This window comes from Lepidochelys kempii, chromosome 3 (genome assembly GCF_965140265.1).
Source record: "Lepidochelys kempii isolate rLepKem1 chromosome 3, rLepKem1.hap2, whole genome shotgun sequence".
In the NCBI taxonomy this organism is placed as follows: domain Eukaryota; kingdom Metazoa; phylum Chordata; order Testudines; family Cheloniidae; genus Lepidochelys; species Lepidochelys kempii.
Window position 1 is genome coordinate 578323 of NC_133258.1, and position 19003 is coordinate 597325.

Sequence of the window (19003 nt, forward strand, 5' to 3'; positions counted from 1 at the left end):
ATTTTTCTACCGGTCCTCTGCCCCAAGCCTCATGCATCCAGTGAGGAGCGCCATCGCCACATGCTTGATGTGCGGCGGGCTCTGGCTTTCTACCTCAAGCGGATCAAGCCGTTCAGAAAGTCCTCGCAACTATTCGTCGCCTCGGCTGAGCGCGTGAGGGCCCAGCCAATTTCCACTCAGCGGCTTTCCAATTGGATCGCTTCATGCATCCATTCCTGTTATGAGCTGGCGAGTGCCCTGCCACCCATTGGGAGGGCACACTTGACTTGGGTGCAGGCCTCATCAGCTGCCTTCGTGGCCCACGTCCCCATCCAGGACATTTGTAGGGCCGCCACGTTGTCTTCGGTTCACACGTTCACTGCGCACTATGCGATCATCCCCCAAACCAGGGATGACGTCGGGTTCAGCAGGGCTGTCTTCCGTCCTGGGAACTTGTGAACTCCTACCCACCTCCAACAGATATAGCTTGGAATCACCTATTGTGGAATACACATGAGCAATCGCTCAAAGAAGAAAAGACAGTTACCTTTTCCGTAACTGGTGTTCTTCAAGATGTGTTGCTCATGTCTGTTCCACCCCCTTCCCCTCTGTTGGAGTTTTCTGGCAAGAAGGAACTGAGGGTGGGAGGAGCGCGCAGCTCCCCTTATACCGCGCCAGGCAGGCGCCACTCCAGGGGTTGCGGGGGGGGGGGGGCGCTCCCCCCCTACGGGTACTGCTAGGGGAAAAACTTCCGGCACCAGTGCACATGGGGAGCACGCACACCTATTGTGGAACAGACGTGAGCAGCACCTCTTGAGGAACACCAGTTACGGAAAAGGTAATTGGTCTTTTCAGCATAAGTAGTTAGCACTTATTGTAAGAGACCATTCAAGGTGAAGTGGCCTGTTAACACCGTTGTGGTCATAGGACAAAAAGGGGGGGTTAGTGGGTTGCAGATTGTTGTAATAAGCCAGAAATCCAGTGTCTTCATTAAGACCATGATTTTTAGTGTCTAGCAGAGTTATGAATTTAAGGTCCCAGGCTCGTCTTTTGAAAGTCTGGTGCAGGTTTCCTTTGAGGCTGAGGGCTGGTAAGAGGAGACCCATCAATACCAGACAGGCTACAAGCTATCTTATAACTGTCTGGTAATCATAGAATCATAGAATATCAGGGTTGGAAGGGACCCCAGAAGGTCATCTAGTTCAACCCCCTGCTTGAAGCAGGACCAATTCCCAATTAAATCATCCCAGCCAGGGCTTTGTCAAGCCTGACCTTAAAAACCTCTAAGGAAGGAGATTCTACCACCTCCCTAGGTAACGCATTCCAGTGTTTCACCACCCTCTTAGTGAAAAAGTTTTTCCTAATATCCAATCTAAACCTCTCCCACTGCAACTTGAGACCATTACTCCTCGTTCTGTCGTCTGCTACCATTGAGAACAGTCTAGAGCCATCCTCTTTGAATCCCCTTTCAGGTAGTTGAAAGCAGCTATCAAATCCCCCCTCATTCTTCTCTTCTGCAGGCTAAACAATCCCAGCTCCCTCAGCCTCTCCTCATAAGTCATGTGTTCTAGACTCCTAATCATTTTTGTTGCCCTTCGCTGGACTCTCTCCAATTTATCCACATCCTTCTTGTAGTGTGGGGCCCAAAACTGGACACAGTACTCCAGATGAGGCCTCACCAATGTCGAATAGAGGGGAACGATCATGTCCCTCGATCTGCTCGCGATGCCCCTACTTATACATCCCAAAATGCCATTGGCCTTCTTGGCAACAAGGGCACACTGCTGACTCATATCCAGCTTCTCATCCACTGTCACCCCTAGATCCTTTTCCGCAGAACTGCTGCCTAGCCATTCGGTCCCTCGTCTGTAGCGGTGCATTGGATTCTTCCATCCTAAGTGCAGGACCCTGCACTTATCCTTATTGAACCTCATCAGATTTCTTTTGGCCCAATCCTCCAATTTGTCTAGGTCCTTCTGTATCCTATCCCTCCCCTCCAGCGTATCTACCACTCCTCCCAGTTTAGTATCATCCGCAAATTTGCTGAGAGTGCAATCCACACCATCCTCCAGATCATTTATGAAGATATTGAACAAAACCGGCCCCAGGACCGACCCTTGGGGCACTCCACTTGATACCGGCTGCCAACTAGACATGGAGCCATTGATCACTACCCGTTGAGCCCGACAATCTAGCCAGCTTTCTACCCACCTTATAGTGCATTCATCCAGCCCATACTTCCTTAACTTGCTGACAAGAATACTGTGAGAGACCGTGTCAAAAGCTTTGCTAAAGTCAAGAAACAATACATCCACTGCTTTCCCTTCATCCACAGAACCAGTAATCTCATTATAAAAGGCGATTAGATTAGTCAGACATGACCTTCCCTTGGTGAATCCATGCTGGCTGTTCCTGATCACTTTCCTCTCATGCAAGTGCTTCAGGATTGATTCTTTGAGGACCTGCTCCATGATTTTTCCAGGGACTGAGGTGAGGCTGACTGGCCTGTAGTTCCCAGGATCCTCCTTCTTCCCTTTTTTAAAGATTGGCACTACATTAGCCTTTTTCCAGTCATCCGGGACTTCCCCGGTTCGCCACGAGTTTTCAAAGATAATGGCCAATGGCTCTGCAATCACAGCCGCCAATTCCTTCAGCACTCTCGGATGCAACTCGTCCGGCCCCATGGACTTGTGCACGTCCAGCTTTTCTAAATAGTCCCTAACCACCTCTATCTCCACAGAGGGCTGGCCATCTCTTCCCCATTTTGTGATGCCCAGCGCAGCAGTCTGGGAGCTGACCTTGTTAGTGAAAACAGAGGCAAAAAAAGCATTGAGTACATTAGCTTTTTCCACATCCTCTGTCACTAGGTTGCCTCCCTCATTCAGTAAGGGGCCCACACTTCCCTTGGCTTTCTTCTTGTTGCCAACATACCTGAAGAAACCCTTCTTGTTACTCTTAACATCTCTCGCTAGCTGCAGCTCCAGGTGCGATTTGGCCCTCCTGATATCATTGCTACATGCCCGAGCAATATTTTTATACTCTTCCCTGGTCATATGTCCAACCTTCCACTTTGTAAGCTTCTTTTTTATGTTTAAGATCCGCTAGGATTTCACCATTAAGCCAAGCTGGTCGCCTGCCATATTTACTATTCTTTCGACTCATTGGGATGGTTTGTCCCTGTAACCTCAACAGGGATTCCTTGAAATACAGCCAGCTCTCCTGGACTCCTTTCCCCTTCAAGTTAGTCCCCCAGGGGATCCTGGCCATCCGTTCCCTGAGGGAGTCGAAGTCTGTTTTCCTGAAGTCCAGGGTCCGTATCCTGCTGCTTACCTTTCTTCCTGCGTCAGGATCCTGAACTCAACCAACTCATGGTCACTGCCTCCCAGATTCCCATCCACTTTTGCTTCCCCCACTAATTCTACCCGGTTTGTGAGCAGCAGGTCAAGAAAAGCGCCCCCCCCCTAGTTGGCTCCTCTAGCACTTGCACCAGGAAATTGTCCCCTACGCTTTCCAAAAACTTCCTGGATTGTCTATGCACATGTAAGTCCTCATCCTCAAACGAAACCTGCCCAGCACTTTTGGCAGACCAGCCGGGGAGATTATTTATAACTTTGCTAGACCTTAAAAATCATGTTGTTAATAAAGACCCTGGATTTCTTAAGGGCTAATACTCAATATATGAGGGCTGTATATTCAGACTGGAGCATGCAGCTTGGTAAAGATACATACAGGGAGTTCATAATCTCACACACAATTTGTTACATTGTGAAGACAGGTTTCCCAGATCATCACAATCGGCTCTCTCTGGGAATGGCCCCACAGCACAGCCTAGCACCATACTGGGTCCTTGGGATCCGTAGTGCTTTGCCCCCTCCCTGACCTACTCACCGCAGTCTCTGCAGCAGACGTCTGTGCCTAGGAAATCTCCCATCGAGGTGCTGAGCAGGCCTGACCTGGCTCAGGATGTGAGATGTGGCTGGAAGCAGGGCACCAGTGTCCTCGCTGGGGGTGGGTCACAGGCCAATCACAGACCCTGCTGATTCTGTCTCTTTCCTCATCTAGTTGCAGCTTTATGACATTGAGAGCAGCACCAAGGCCACGATCCTGAACTATTGCTCCTATGTGCAGTGGGTCCCAGGCAGTGACGTGGTGGTGGCCCAGAACAGAAACAGCCTCTGCATTTGGTACAACAATGATGCCCCAGAGCGAGTTACCATGTTCCCGCTGAAGGTAAAATTCCAGTCTTCTCACTTCCCCCAGAGCTCCCCACCGTCATGTGTAGGAGTTCTGGGAGGGCGCTGGGCAGCTCAGTATTTTATGCAGCGAGAACAGATGGGGTGGTGCTTTGAAAGGGGAACAGGAGGAAGCCTGGGGTCTGACCCTCCTGAAAGCTGTGGGGGCAGGAGGGGATAGAGAGAGCAGAAAGTGGGCGGATGAAGTGGGGGAGCTCACTGGGCGAAATGGCCTTTCTCTTAGTTCTGCATGTGACGGTGGGGTTAGCCCAAGTGCCTAGTGGGGGGTCCGTTCTGCTGAGCTCATCTACCTGTAGGAGACTAAGGCAGAGCTGTCCCAGTGCGCTCCCAGCCCTCTCCCCTCGCACAGTGGAAGGTGGAATGGGAGCTGAGAGTGGAGGTGCTGAGGTGTCTGGGACTCTTTCAGGGGGATATCGTGAACCTGGAGCGGAGCAATGGGAAGACTGAGGTGATAGTGGCAGAAGGGGTGAACACAGTGTCGTACACGCTGGACGAGGGGCTCATTGAGTTTGGAACAGCCATTGATGATGGGGACTATAGCAGGTGAGTCCTGGCAGCCAGCGACCCGGGGCGGGGTGGGCAGTGGAGTCCACAAGGAAGCTAAAAGGTGGGTGGAAGTGAGGTGTTGTGATGAAGAGCAGGTGTGGGGGAGCCATCCGTCCCAGACGGTGCGATTTGTGGGGGACAGGGCAACTGGCCACTGAACAGAATGGCGTGGGCAGGAGGGAGATCATAGAATATCAGGGTTAGAAGGGACCTCAGGAGGTCATCTAGTCCAACCCCCTGCTCAAAGCAAGACCAGTGTCTGAGGGCAGCCACCAGACATGGTGCCAGTTTCGTTCAAGGGAAGAAGAGGGTCCCAGACAGCGAGAGAAAATCCCCAGAGAGCTGGAGGGGAGCGGAGCCAGGAGCTGTGAGTGGTGTGGCAGCTTACAGAATGAATCTGCCCAGACTTCCCTGAGCCCAGTATAAGTAGCAGAAGGGAGTGCAGTAGCTAGGTGTGATGTCCTAGGATATGTGTGCAAATATGAGAGCACAGCCAGAGGATGAGTGTGTGCTAATAGATGTGAGACGACTAAGGCAGGAGAGGACAGAGGTCTATAAAATCACGACGGGTGTGGAGACAGTAAATAAGGAAGTGTTATTTACTCATTCTCATAACACAAGAACCGGGGCTCCCAATGAAATTAATAGACAGCAAGTTTAAAACAAAAAAAGGAAGAATTTTGTCACACAATGCACAGTCAACCTGTGGAACTCTGCCAGAGGGTGTTGTGAAGGCCAAGACTATAACAGGGTTCAAAAAAGAGCTAGATAAGTTCCTGGAGGATAGATCCATCAATGGCTGTTTAGCCAGGACGGGCAGGGATGGAGCCTCTGTTTGCCAGAAGCTGGGGATGGGGACAGGAGATGGATCATTTGATGATTCCCTGTTCTGTTCATTCCCTCTGGGGCACCTGGCACTGGCCACTGTCGGAAGACAGGACACTGGGCTAGATGGAACTTTGCTCTGACCCAGTCTGGCCGTTCTTACGTTCTTAAACCTGTGCAAAGGGACGAGTGCAGGTTCTGAGCAATGTGTGTGAGGGCCTGTTCTAGGCTGCATGCATATGTCAGGTCTCCTCAGAGAAGGGAAGCTCTGCAAAAGCCTCTTGAGCCCACATGGACCTGTGCATGGATGCAGATGCCGTCTGTGGGGCTGGAACTTCACCTTGGCTCCTCTGTTTGCATAACAGTGGGAGGTAGGTTGCGGGGGGGTGGGGGAGTATTGAGCTGCTTCTGAGGTAAAACATGGCACTTCTTTGTGCTTCTTGCCAAATGGTCGAAAAGAGCCAGCCTAGTTCTCAGCACCCAGAGGCTCGCTGTATGAGACGCTGGCCCCAGTGAAGTCACTGGGAGTTCAGGGGGGACAGGATTTCCCTGCTGTAGCCAGAGGAGTAACAGCAGGGTGTGTCTGTGACTGTTATAAGCAACAGAGCTGCGATGCTTTTCAGGGGATCCCCAGAGTGGTCCAGCAGGTGGGGCTCCTTGGGCTGCCCACAGCCTGTTCCTGCGTGAGGGAGTTGGTTTCAGACACAGCTAGAGAGTGGGCGGCAGGGCTGGATGGGCTTCGGAGCCTCTGGGGTGACATGCAGGACAGGGACTGAGCAGTTAATATAGCACCAGCTAGAGCCCTGTCTGTGGCCAGAACGGGCGAAGGGTGGTGACTGTGTGGAACAAAATCCATCAGGGTTTTCCAAAGTGGAAAAATGCGTCAGACACTCCTCGGACAGGCCCAGCTGAAGGGCTGCTCAGCCCCAGGGCCTCACAGTGACCTGCCCCAATCCCGGCTGCAGGGTAACATGGTAACCCACCTCCCTCTTCTCTAATGTGCTGCAAACCCTCCTCTCCCCAGGGCAGCTGCATTCTTGGAGACGCTGGAAATGTCCACGGAGACCGAAGCCATGTGGAAGACCCTAAGCAGACTGGCCCTGGAAGCCAAGCAGCTGCACATCGCTGAGAGGTACAGAGAGGAACCAAATACGCCCTGGTACCTTTCCTTCTGGGGGTTCCTCGCCCCCCAAAGGCCCGATCCCAGTGGCCCAGGTTCTAGCCAAGGAGAACTGGATCCTGTGCCTTTCAGTGCTACTTGTGAGCCAGAGTTCCTGCAGTGAGGTGCCCAGTGTTCTCCATCCCAGGAGCTGGCTCCATCTTACCATCCTAGGCCCTAGGGCAGAGGTGGGGGACACATCCCCATGTAGCATAGCTCTGCTACAGATCACAATGTGGACAGAGCACATGGCTGGCGCTCTCTCCTGCAGAGCAGAGCTCATGGCCCTTTGGGGGTGGAAAACAGGCAGAGCATGGGGCTCGAGCTCCCTCCAGTGGAGTCAGACTGTGTTATGGCTTGGCCTTACTTCGCTGTGACTACCTGCCCCAGTGTTCTGAACCCTCGCCTCACCTTTTGGGTCTGAGGGCGGATGAAAGCCCAAGTATATGCTTGGCAGCCCATGCTGCTGGTAACTCTGCTCTCCTCACTCTGCCCAGATGCTTCTCAGCGCTGGGCCACGTGTCAAAGGCGCGATTCCTCCATGAAACCAATGAGATTGCCGACCAGGTGGCCAAAGAATACGTGAGTCAAACTTCACTTCTGCTGTGCAGCAGCATGTGTGCGTGTGTGAGTGCGTGCACCACACCTACATCCCCTGGCATGGAGAGTGTGCAGCCAATCACACTGGCCTGGCAGGGGTCTCTGGAGACCCTGAGCCGTGTGGGAATTGCTTACATTGTCCTTCACCCAGGCCTCCCAGCCCCCTCCTGCGGATGCCTCCCTCATGGGGTGCCCAGAGCGCTCCCCTCCCCCGGCTGCCACCCTCACAGGGTGCCCAGAGCGCTCCCCTCCCCCGGCTGCCTCCCTCACCGGGTGCCCAGAGCCCCCCCAGCTGCCTCCCTCATAGGCTGCCCAATGTGCCCCCCCCACTGCCTCCCTCATGTGTATCCAGTGTGCCCCCCTCCCCCGGCTGCCTCCCTCACGGGGTGCCCAGAGCGCCCCCCTCCCCCGGCTGCCTCCCTCACGGGGTGCCCAGAGTGCCTCCCTATCTTCCTCCCTCATGGGGTGCCCAGAACACCCCCCACGGCTGCCTCCCTCACGGGGTGCCCAGAGCCCCCCTGGCTGCCTCCCTCACGGGGTGCCCAGAGTGCCCCCTGGCTGCCTCCCTCACGAGGTGCCCAGAGCGCCCAACTCTGCTGGCTGCCTCCCTCACGGGGCACCCAGAGCCCCTTTCGTACAGCTGCCTCCCTCATGGGGTGTCAGTTGCTGGCCCCCCACAGCCACCTCCCTTGCACCATGCCCAGTGCCACATCCCCCAGCTCGTCTGAGATGTTTGTGTGTGTTTATAGGGTGGGGACGGCACAGATTATTACCAGGTGCGTGCCCGCCTGGCCATGCTGGAGAAGAATTACAAGCTGGCAGAGATGATCTTTCTGGAGCAGGTGAGGGAAGGGAATTGGGGGTCTGTTGTTGGCTATGGGGTTTGCCCTGCAGGGGTGGGGCTCGTTCGTTGGCTATGGGGTTTGCCCTGCGGGGGTGGGGCTCATTCGTTGGCTATGGGGTTTGCCCTGGGGTGTGGGGGCAGAGATCTGATTAATTGGCTGTGACCTTTTCCCTGAGGTACGGGGATGGGGGGCTCATTTGTTGATGTAGTGTGAGGAGACATACGCAACATCCGGAGAACTCTCTACCAGGAAGTTCCTTCCTATGTTTTTTGAGCTGCTCACTACAACACATCCAAAATGTCTCATTTTGTGGCATCTCAAGAACAAATGGATATAAACTGGTCATTGGGAAGTTTAGACTTGAAATTAGACGAAGGTTTCTAACCATCAGAGGAGTGAAGTTTTGGAATAGCCTTCCAAGGGAAGCAGTAGGGGCAAAAGATCTATCTGGCTTTAAGATTAAACTCGATAAGTTTATGGAGGAGATAGTATGATGGGATAACGTGGTTTTGGTAATTAAATATTCATGGTAAATAGGCCCAATGGCCTGTGATGGGATATTAGATGGGGTGGGATCTGAGTTACCCAGGAAAGAATTTTCTGTAGTATCTGGCTGGTGAATCTTGCCCATATGCTCAGGGTTTAGCTGATGGCCATATTTGGGGTCGGGAAGGAATTTTCCCCCAGGGCAGATTGCAAGAGGCCCTGGAGGTTTTTCGCCTTCCTCTGTAGCATGGGGCACGGGTCACTTGCTGGAGGATTCTCTGCTCCTTGAAGACTTTAAACCACGATTTGAGGACTTCAATAGCTCAGACATAGGTGAGAGGTTTTTCGCAGGAGTGGTGGGTGAAATTCTGTGGCCTGCGTTGTGCAGGAGGTCAGACTAGATGATCATAATTGTCCCTTCTGACTTAAATATCTATGAATCTCCTATATTGTGTTTCTTTTGCTGGTTGTTGCCAGCTGTGGCTTTGTGTCTTGCCACATCTTGCACAGCTTTTCCTACCTATCCTCCAAAGATGCTTTGGTCTCCCAGTTGGGTTGTGCACTGTTCTAATGTTGTACATTTGGTCTGTCTGCTCCTTTCACGTTGTTTCTTTCCTCTTTATTGGATCAATAATATAGTCTCCCCTATGCTGCTGGCGTGTAAGTCACGTTGCAAGAAATGGTAAAAATACATCACTTTCACTTTTGCTATAATTCTCATGGAGAACAGAAGCTCTGTAACCACTCCACACCTCCCTTTCTTTATAATAAAAGATTAAAACCTAAATTAATAACTGGAGTATTTACACACAGCAATTCAAAATACACTGAACATTTCTTAAAACTGTTTACACTAATACAGTTATTATTATATTATAATAATAATAATAATATTATATATAATATTAATATTATTATATTATATTATTATAATACAGTTATTATTATTATTATATTAGTTTTCAATTGCATTTAAATAGTCCTGAGCAGTACTCTAAAGATCTTGGTGTGGCGGGGATGTGGCCACACATCCAGACTGTGTTCTCATTTCTGTTGAGTTTGGGTGTGGAGTTCTTAAGAGAGGCTCTCATGTCCTCACAGAGTACCTGCAGGTTCCTGATCCTCTGTTGGGTTGGGAAATATGAAGATGGAGCCAGTTCCTCCAGAGAAGTCTTCTTGGAATCGTGTCTCGGTAGGATCTGGGAGTTTCTGCCACATTCCAAATGTCTGCAAGCCTTTACACTGAACTTTGCTGCTGGTCTTAGTCCAGGCCCTGCTTTTGTTCTATGCCAAACATTCAAGTTTGGCTGCTGCCAAACATTTATTTCAGCATCCCTGTCTCAAAATTCCTTCAGGTCGGGCCAGTGAGGTTTGAGCTGAGTCAGTGCCACAGGTAAAAGCCTCCGTCACTGTCTGCACCAGAAGTTCTGCTGGAGGTCGCCCAGAGGCAAACAGTGTTGACTGATATGCCAGGAGTCCTTTCTGTGGGTCCACTGATGTTTGCAGAAGTCTTTGTAATGTCTGCAGTGACCTCTCCACCTCCCCATTGCTCTTGGGGTAATGTGGACTGCTAGTATGACGTTCAAAATCAAAGTCCTGTGCAAACGCTAGGGATGTTTCAGAGGTGAATTGAGGCCCATTATCAGACATGAGGACTTCAGGAACTCCCTGTCTTGCAGATATTGACTTTAGTTTCTGGATGATTGTGCTGAGGAACTCTGTGGAAGGATAACCAAGTCAATCAGCTACAATAATGTATGTGTCCTTTCCAGAAAAACTGTCGCTACCCACTGCCATGGTCTGTCGTGTAGCTTTGTAGAGAGCAGTGGCTCTGGCAATTGTTTTCTTTCCTTATTACATAAGGTCTGAATTTGCCTTCTCAGAGACCACCCAATTCTTGTGCAAATGCCTTGCACTTGTTTATACCTTAGTGTCCCTCATGGATTTTGGAGAGCATCTGTTTCTGAAGTACCTGCCGCAGGGATAAATTAATCTCTAATGCCTGGTCAATTGCAGGAAGCATGTGTCTTTTCTTTGTCTGCACATGTTTATTTTATTGTGTAAAGTCCATGCAAATCTGGATTTTGCCACTGGGCTTTTAATACTCCAACAATTCTTGCACACCAGTCTGTGGGTTCTTCTGTCTGGGAAACCCCCATATCTTCCATTCACTTTAATTCTTTGACTTTTGCTAGCAGTGTGTGGGTATGTGGTGTGGGGCTGTGAGAGCAAAGGGAGTCACTGATGGCACCAGTTTTCTTTTGAACTCCCCTGACAGCTGTCCTGGCCCTGGGAAGATGTGTGGATACATCTCCTGTACAGGTTGCTTTCTGCCATTAATGCATTCCAGTTTCTCTGCTAGGTGTAATCTTTGTATTGTTGGCAACCCTACTGTTTCCCCTTGTTCCTGTCACCCTCTATTAAATTTGGCCCTTCACACATAATATTCTGCCTACCTATGAAATGGGCTTCAAAAGCCTCTTTCATTTTGTCACAGATCCACAGGATCTGTGCTCTGCCCCGTTTTTAAGTAGTCCCTTGGAGGAACCCCTGCAGACCCCCAAGAGTCCTTCTCTTCCTTAAGGGAAGACCACGTGGCCGCCACATCTCCTAAACTGAGCCTCTGGGCTCCAGCACTACTGTTTCACACTGTGATTCCTGCCCAGTGAGTCCATCTGAGATAGATTACAGAGACTCATACAATCTTCAGGGACCAATGCACCTCCTCAGGTATTTGCAGTGACACCAGGCAGCTATTTCAAAACAGAGCAGGGTTAGTTAGCTGGAACGCAGCGTCAAAAAGTCCTTAAGTTTGCATAGACATAGTCCAGCCTGGTCAAGCCAGCACATCACAAAGCCAAGCAGTTGTGGAATCCATTTGTTGGCCCTCCCCCTCTGTCTCTTTGTCAGTTTCCCATAAATAGGGGTCAGTTGTTCAGTCCCTGGAGCTCCCCTTTGTCTTTCCGGATCTTCTGTTGATGTGGGTTGGTTTCAGACAGTCCTTTTGTGACGGGTTAGATTACAGAAACCCCCTAGGGACTGTCACCTGATGTTCTGAGACTACCTCTGAGCCCATTTTCTCTGCCAGTTTGGGCCTCCAGAACCCTGCTTTGTTGAGCCAGACATGCCAGTCTGCTCCAACAAAGACTCAGGGTCTGAACCATGCGCCCCAAAGCTGCAGACTTAACTGAAAACAGCTTAAGAAGTGCTCCTGTCTCTAGCACCTAGACACCCAGCTCCCAATAAGATCTAAACCCCAAATAAATCCGTTTTATTCCATATAAAGCTTATACAGGGTAAACTCATAAATTGTCCGCCCTCTATAACGCTGATAGAGAGAGATGCACAGCTGTTTGCTCCCCCAGGTATTAATTACTTGCTCTGAGTTAATTAATAAGCAAAAAGTGATTTTATTAAATATAAAAAGTAGGATTTAAGTGGTTCCAAGTAATAACAGACAGAACAAAGTGAATTACCAAGCAAAATAAAATAGAACACACAAGTCTAAGCCTAATACAGTAAGAAACTGATTGCAGATGAAATCTCACCCCCAGAGATGTTCCAATAAGCTTCTTTCACAGACTGGACTCCTTCCTAGTCTGGGTCCAGCAATCATTCACACTCCTGTAGTTACTGTCCTTTATTCCAGTTTCTTTCAGGCATCTCTTAGGGGTGGAGAGGCGATTTCTTGAGCCAGCTGAAGACAAAAATGGAGGGGCTTCCAGGGACTTTTATATTCTCTCTCTTGTGGGCGGAAACCCTTTTGTTCTTCTGTGCAAAATCACAGCAACAAGATGGAGTTTGTAGCCACCTGGGCAAGTCACATATCCATGAACGATTCACCTTTTTGCAGGCGATGCTAATGACCCATCCACTCCCAGTCTTTATTCAAGCCTAAGTTAATTGTATCCAGTTTGCAAATTAATTCCAATTTAGCAGTCTCTCGTTGGAGTCTGTTTTTGAAGGTTTTTTTTTTTTTGAAGAATTGCCACTTTTAGGTCTGTAATCGAGTGACCAAAGAGATTGAAGTGTTCTCCGACTGGTTTTTGAATGTTATAATTCTTGACGTCTGATTTGTGTCCATTTATTCTTTTATGTAGAGACTGTCCAGTTTGACCAATGTACATGGCAGAGGGGCATTGCTGGCCCATGATGGCATCTATCACATTGGTAGATGTGCAGGTGAACGAGCCTCTGATAGTGTGGCTGATGTGATTAGGCCCTATGATGGTGTCCCCTGAATAGATATGTGGATACAGTTGGCAACGCGCTTTGTTGCAAGGATAGGTTCCTGGGTTAGTGGTTCTGTTGTGGTGTGTGGTTGCTGGTGAGTATTTGCTTCAGGTTGGGAGGCTGTCTGTAAACTTGACTGGCCTGTCTCCCAAGATCTGTGAGAGTGAGGGATCGTCCTTTAGGATAGGCTGTAGATCCTTGATGATTGATTCTTCAACAAAAAAACATCAAAAACAGACTCCAATAAGAGACTGCTGAATTGGAATTAATTTGCAAACTGGATACAATTAACTTAGGCTTGAATAAAGACTGGGAGTGGATGGGTCATTACACAAAGTAAAACTATTTCCCCATGTTTATTCCCCCCACCCCACCCCCGCCCCACCACTGTTCCTCACACGTTCTTGTCAACTGCTGGAAATGGCCCACCTTGATCATCACTACAAAAGGTTTTTTGCCCCCGCTCTCCTGCTGGTAATAGCTCACCTTACCTGATCACTCTTGTTACAGTGTGTATGGTAACACCCATTGTTTCATGTTCTCTGTGTATATAAATCTCCCCACTGTATTTTCCACTGCATGCATCCGATGAAGTGAGCTGTAGCTCACGAAAGCTTATGCTCAAATAAATTGGTTAGTCTCTATGGTGCCACAAGTCCTCCTTTTCTTTTTGCAGATACAGACTAACATGGCTGCTACTCTGAAACCTTTCTGTAGACACCTTTCTTGACCTCCTTTGTACAAGATTTGGTGCAACTATAGGACCTTGGTTGCAACAATGATCTTTATGGTCACAGTTCATGTCAATAACGTCACACCTTTAACAATCCATTCCTCCCACCCCAGACAGTTATGTGACACAAACATCTCAAGTCTCTGTCTCTGCCCCTGCCCCATGAGCAGGGTTTCAGCCCTTTAACACCCACTGGCTAGCAATCCTTAGTCCAGTAAGTCACCACATAGAGAGACAAGGGGGGTGAGGTAATATCTTTTATTGGACCCAACTTCTGTTGGTGAAAGAGTCACGCTTTCGAGCTTATGCACAGCTCTTCTTCAGGTCTGGTACTCAGAGTGTCACAGCTAAATACAAGGTGGAACAGTTCGTTTAGCAAGTGTAGCTTGAGAGCTTGTCTTTCTCACCAACAGAAGCTGGTCCAGTAAAAGATATTACCTCACCCCCCTTGTCTCCCTAATACCCTGGAGACAACACGGCTACAACAACACTGCACACCGCGTGCCAACAATATGCTCATAAAATAGTATAGAAATTACCATTTTGTCACATCTTTTCCTCTTCGAGAGAGACCTGGGAAGTTCAACCCACAGTTGTTATTCATGGGTGCCAAAACTGATTTCCTACCCCTTTGGTAGCTCTCTTCCCAGGCATTTCAAGGATTCTTACAGCACAGGTTTCATAACACAATACAGAACAGTTTCACATCCTCCCTTAGATTTTGTGAGTTTGTCACTAGCAGGGTGGACACAGAGTCATAGAATTGTAAGACTGGAAGGGACCTCGAGAGGTCTTCTGATCCAAACCCCTGGACTCAAGGCAAGACTAAGTATTATCTCTAGACCATCCCTGACAGGTGTTTGTCTAATCTGCTCTTAAAAATTGCCAATGATGGAGATTCCACAACCTCCCTAGGTAATTTATTCCAGCTCTTTACCACTCCGACAGGACATTTTTCCTAATGTTCAGCCTAAACCGCCCTCGCTGCAATTTAAGCCCATTGCTTCTTGTCCTGTCCTCAGAGGTTAAGGAGAAAAATTTTTCTCCCTCGTTCTTGTAACAACCTTTAATGTACTTGAAAACCGTTTTCATGTCCTCTCTCAGTCTTCTCTTCTCCAGAGTGAACAAACCCAGTTTTTTCAATCTTCCCTCAAAGGTCATGTTTTCTAGACCTTTAATCATTTGTGTTGCTCTTCTCTGGACTTTTTCCAATTTGTTCATATCTTTCCTGAAATGTGGTGCCCAGAACTGGACACAATACTCCAGTTGAGGCCTAATTAGCGCAGAGTAGAGCAGAAGAATTACTTCACGTGTTTTGCTTCCAACGCTCCTGCTAATACATCCCAGAATGATGTTCTCTTTTTTTGCAACAGTGTTCCACTGTTCACTCATATTTAGCTTGTGATCCCCTATGACTAAGGGGGGACATGACAAGAGTTACAAGTACATAAAAGGTTGTTACAAGGAGGAGGGAGAAAAATTGTTCTCCTTAACTTCTGCGGATAGGACAAGAAGCGATGGGCTTAAATTGCAGGAAGGGAGGTTTAGGTTGGACATTAGGAGAAACTTCCTAGCTGTTAGGGTGGTTAAGCACTGGAATAAATTACCTGCGGAGGCTGTGGAAACTCCATCATTAAAGATTTTTAAGATCAGGTTAGACAAACACCTGTCAGGGATCGTCTAGATCAACGGTTCTCAAACTGTGGGTCATTATCCCAAAGTGGGTCACGAGCCCATTTTAATGGGGTCACCAGGGCTGGCTTAGACTTGCTGGAGCCTGGGGCTGAAGCCGAAGCCTGAGCCCCACCGCCCAAGGCCAAAGCTGAAGCCTGAGGGCTTCAGTGCTAGGCGGTGGGGTTCAGGTTACAGGCCCCCTGCCTGGGGCTGAAGCCCTTTGGCTTTAGCCCCCCCATCCAGGTGGGCTCAGACTTTGGTCCCCCCTCCTGGGGTCATGTAATAATTTTTGTTGTCAGAAAGGGGTCACAGTGCAATGAAGTTTGAGAACCCCTGGTCTAGATAATACTTAGTCCTGCTTTGAGTTCAGGGGACTGGACTAGAAGACCTCTTGAGGTCCCTTCTAGTCCTACGATTCTATGATTGTCTAGTCTCCTGTGGGCTGTAATACTTTGGTCTCATTTGGGTTGTTGGGTTTAGTGTGCCTTTGCTGGGTGGTGGTTGGTGACCTGTGATATACAAGAGGTCAAACTACATAGTCTAGTGGTCGCTTCTGGCTTTAAATTCTGAGACTCTATGACCCATGCTTAGACCAGTCCCCTCTGGACTTATTGTCTTTTCATACCTGGACCTACTGTCCACAACTTCTGACACCAGTTGGCCTGGACTACACAGATCCTCAGGCTTCCTCTACACTAACCACATTTAAGCTCGTGGGGACATATCTCATAGAGTTGCTCTAACCCAACTAGGCCATATAAATGTTCCGACGTAGCAACATCTGCACCTTTACCTCATTTGTGGACATCTCCTCCCATCAGGGTGGTAGCTATTGTATACATCATATCATGAGTCATTTGTACACCCTGAAACCTTTCCCTGTAAGCCTCAGGTTTCCAGTCAAACTTAAGCAGTAGAGCCTTTTGGATCTGTTCATAGTCCCCAGTATTCACTCTGTCTGTTTGGCAAGTTGGTACATAGATTCCCTGGGGAATTGGCTTCTCATGGTCTCTCCACACATACTCCTCTATGGAACCTCTTGCTCCTCTGCATCTCCAAATTCAGTTCATGCTGTCCCTGCCTCTTGCAATTCTTCAGCTTCTGTTTCTCTAGCTGAAGGTTCTTCTCCCTCGGCACCAACTTCTGCCCCTTCAAATCTAGCACTGTGGAATTGGGCCATGAGGACACTTGCTGCCGGGGAATTGGGCCACGAGGATACACTGCTGCGGCTGCCCTTGTTGCCCTTGGACTCTCTTGGAATCCCACGTGTATCTGGATCCTGGTTCTTGGTCCAATCATCCTTCTCCAGGCGAGCAATCAGCTGCACCTCGTTTAACTTCCCAAAGCTTAACCCTCTCTCCCTGCACAGCTCTGCGATGCTGTTCTTAGGAGCTGGTTCTGTCGGGCTCAATGGGTAGTGGTCAATGGCTCCATGTCTAGTTGGCAGCCGGTGTCAAGTGGAGTGCCCCAGGGGTCGGTCCTGGGGCCGGTTTTGTTCAATATTTTCATAAATGATCTGGAGGATGGTGTGGATTGCACTCTCAGCAAATTTGCGGATGATACTAAACTGGGAGGAGTGGTAGATACGCTGGAGGGCAGGGATAGGATACAGAAGGACCTAGACAAATTGGAGGATTGGGCCAAAAGAAATCTGATGAGGTTCAATAAGGTTAAGTGCAGGGTCCTGCACTTAGGACGGAAGAACCCAATGCACAGCTACAGACTAGGGACCGAATGGCTCGGCAGCAGTTCTGCGGAAAAGGACCTAGGGGTGACAGTGGACGAGAAGCTGGATATGAGTCAGCAGTGTGCCCTTGTTGCCAAGAAGGCCAATGGCATTTTGGGATGTATAAGTAGGGGCATAGCGAGCAGATCGAGGGACGTGATCGTCCCCCTCTATTCAACATTGGTGAGGCCTCATCTGGAGTACTGTGTCCAGTTTTGGGCCCCACACTACAAGAAGAATGTGGATAAATTGAAAAGAGTCCAGCGAAGGGCAACAAAAATGATTAGAGGTCTGGAACACATGACTAATGAGGAGAGGCTGAGGGAACTGGGATTGTTTAGTCTGCAGAAGAGAAGAATGAGGGGGGATTTGATAGCTGCTTTCAACTACCTGAGAGGTGGTTCCAGAGAGGATGGTTCTAGACTATTCTCAGTGGTAGAAGAGGACAGGACAAGGAGTAATGGTCTCAAGTTGCAGTGTGGGAGGTTTAGGTTGGATATTAGGAAAAACTTTTTCACTAGGAGGGTGGTGAAACACTGGAATGCGTTGCCTAGGGAGGTGGTAGAATCTCCTTCCTTAGAAGTTTTTAAGGTCAGGCTTGACAAAGCCCTGGCTGGGATGATTTAATTGGGGATTGGTCCTGCTTTTGAGCAGGGGGTTGGACTAGATACCTCCTGAGGTCCCTTCCAACCCTGATATTCTATGATTCTGTGATTCTATGGTCTTACGCCATTTTCTTGCTGTTTCCTTTGTCTAACCTTGTTTTTCTTCTTCGAGAGATTGCACATGTGCATTCCACTCTTCGTATCTGTGCTCCCAGCACATGGCCATTGGAAGCTTTTCCCCTCAGCGGCATCCATTGGGCTGCTCGAGCACCCTCTGCTGCTGCATACCACTGCAGTCAGGTCTGAAGGGCAGAGCAGCCGCTAGCCTGCTCATCGTTCCTTCTTACCGCCTGTGGCAGTCACTGGAGCCCCTGTTCGTTGCCAGAACAGCTTTCTCTCTGCGGTGTAGGTAGTATCGTTGTGGTATAGCAGTTGTTATAGTTAGTAAGTTTTAGTTGTTTGGTTAAAAAAAAAGGGGGCAGGGGGGAGGGTTGATTTTATTGTTTTTCTCCCTTTCAGTGTTCTGCTGCCGGCACCGAGGCATGCCCCAGTTGCTGGGCTTCAAGCCAAGTGCTTCTTGCTCAAAGCCTATGCTGGTGAGCGACCCACACAGTGGTTGTCTTAAGTGCCTGGGCAAATCACGTGTGAAAGACCCATGCCAGGTTGCTGGGAATTGAAGCCTAGAATGAGAAGGCCAGGGAGGCAAGGCTGAAATTCCTGCTGATGGAGGCAGCATTCAGACTGCTCCTGGAGCTGTCCTGGTCCAACTCGGTGCCAAGGGCTACCACTCCAGTGACAAGCTCACCTCCAGTGTTGCTGGAGTCCTGGCAGCGATCTCCTTCACCTGTGCCGAGGAAGAAATATAAGTCTTTCAAAGAGGAACCAACCAGGGGAAGAGCTCCACCTTGCAAGCCTGGTATAGAGTGTATATGAAATCTAAGCGCTCCCCTCCAAATCCGTGCCTAAGTCGGCACAGTTGGCTTCGGTGCCGGAGAGGGCACCTTTGAGGGCAGGGCCAGAAGTAGCAGCTCTGCAGTGGCAGACTCAGACTCAGCGCCGAGAGCCCTGGAAGTCTTGGCAATAGCCAGGAATTTTCTCTGCCGCTGTGTGTCACTGGCCGCGCAGGAGTCAGATCCCTGGGCCTCACTGGCCCGTCTGGCACCAACACCAGCGGTGTTCCTGCTTCCTGGACAAGCGGCCCGTCGGCATCGTCTGAGGGGAAGCCAGCAATGCCGGCAATGCCGTGCCCAGCCCCCAACACCCACTGGGCCAGCCCCTTCATGGTCAGAGGGAAGGGGAGCGTCACTGCCGGACTCAACAATGGGTCTCGTATTTCACA

The 19003-nt window shown here is 49.6% G+C and overlaps 1 protein-coding gene across 7 annotated transcripts in view; it reads left to right on the forward strand.

Annotated features, from left to right (window-relative positions):
* IFT172 (intraflagellar transport 172) overlaps nt 1-19003 on the forward strand; it is a 151634-nt gene that overhangs the window by 76508 nt on the left and 56123 nt on the right. For all 7 annotated transcript variants that reach the window (XR_012157848.1, XM_073335400.1, XM_073335399.1 and 4 more), the window contains 5 exons: nt 4042-4209; nt 4639-4775; nt 6628-6735; nt 7260-7344; nt 8112-8204. Coding sequence is in view for 6 of the 7 variants with exons in the window: in XM_073335400.1 (XP_073191501.1) it covers nt 4042-4209; nt 4639-4775; nt 6628-6735; nt 7260-7344; nt 8112-8204 (591 nt within the window). In the remaining variant the exon portion in view is untranslated. The remainder of the gene's footprint in view (nt 1-4041; nt 4210-4638; nt 4776-6627; nt 6736-7259; nt 7345-8111; nt 8205-19003) is intronic.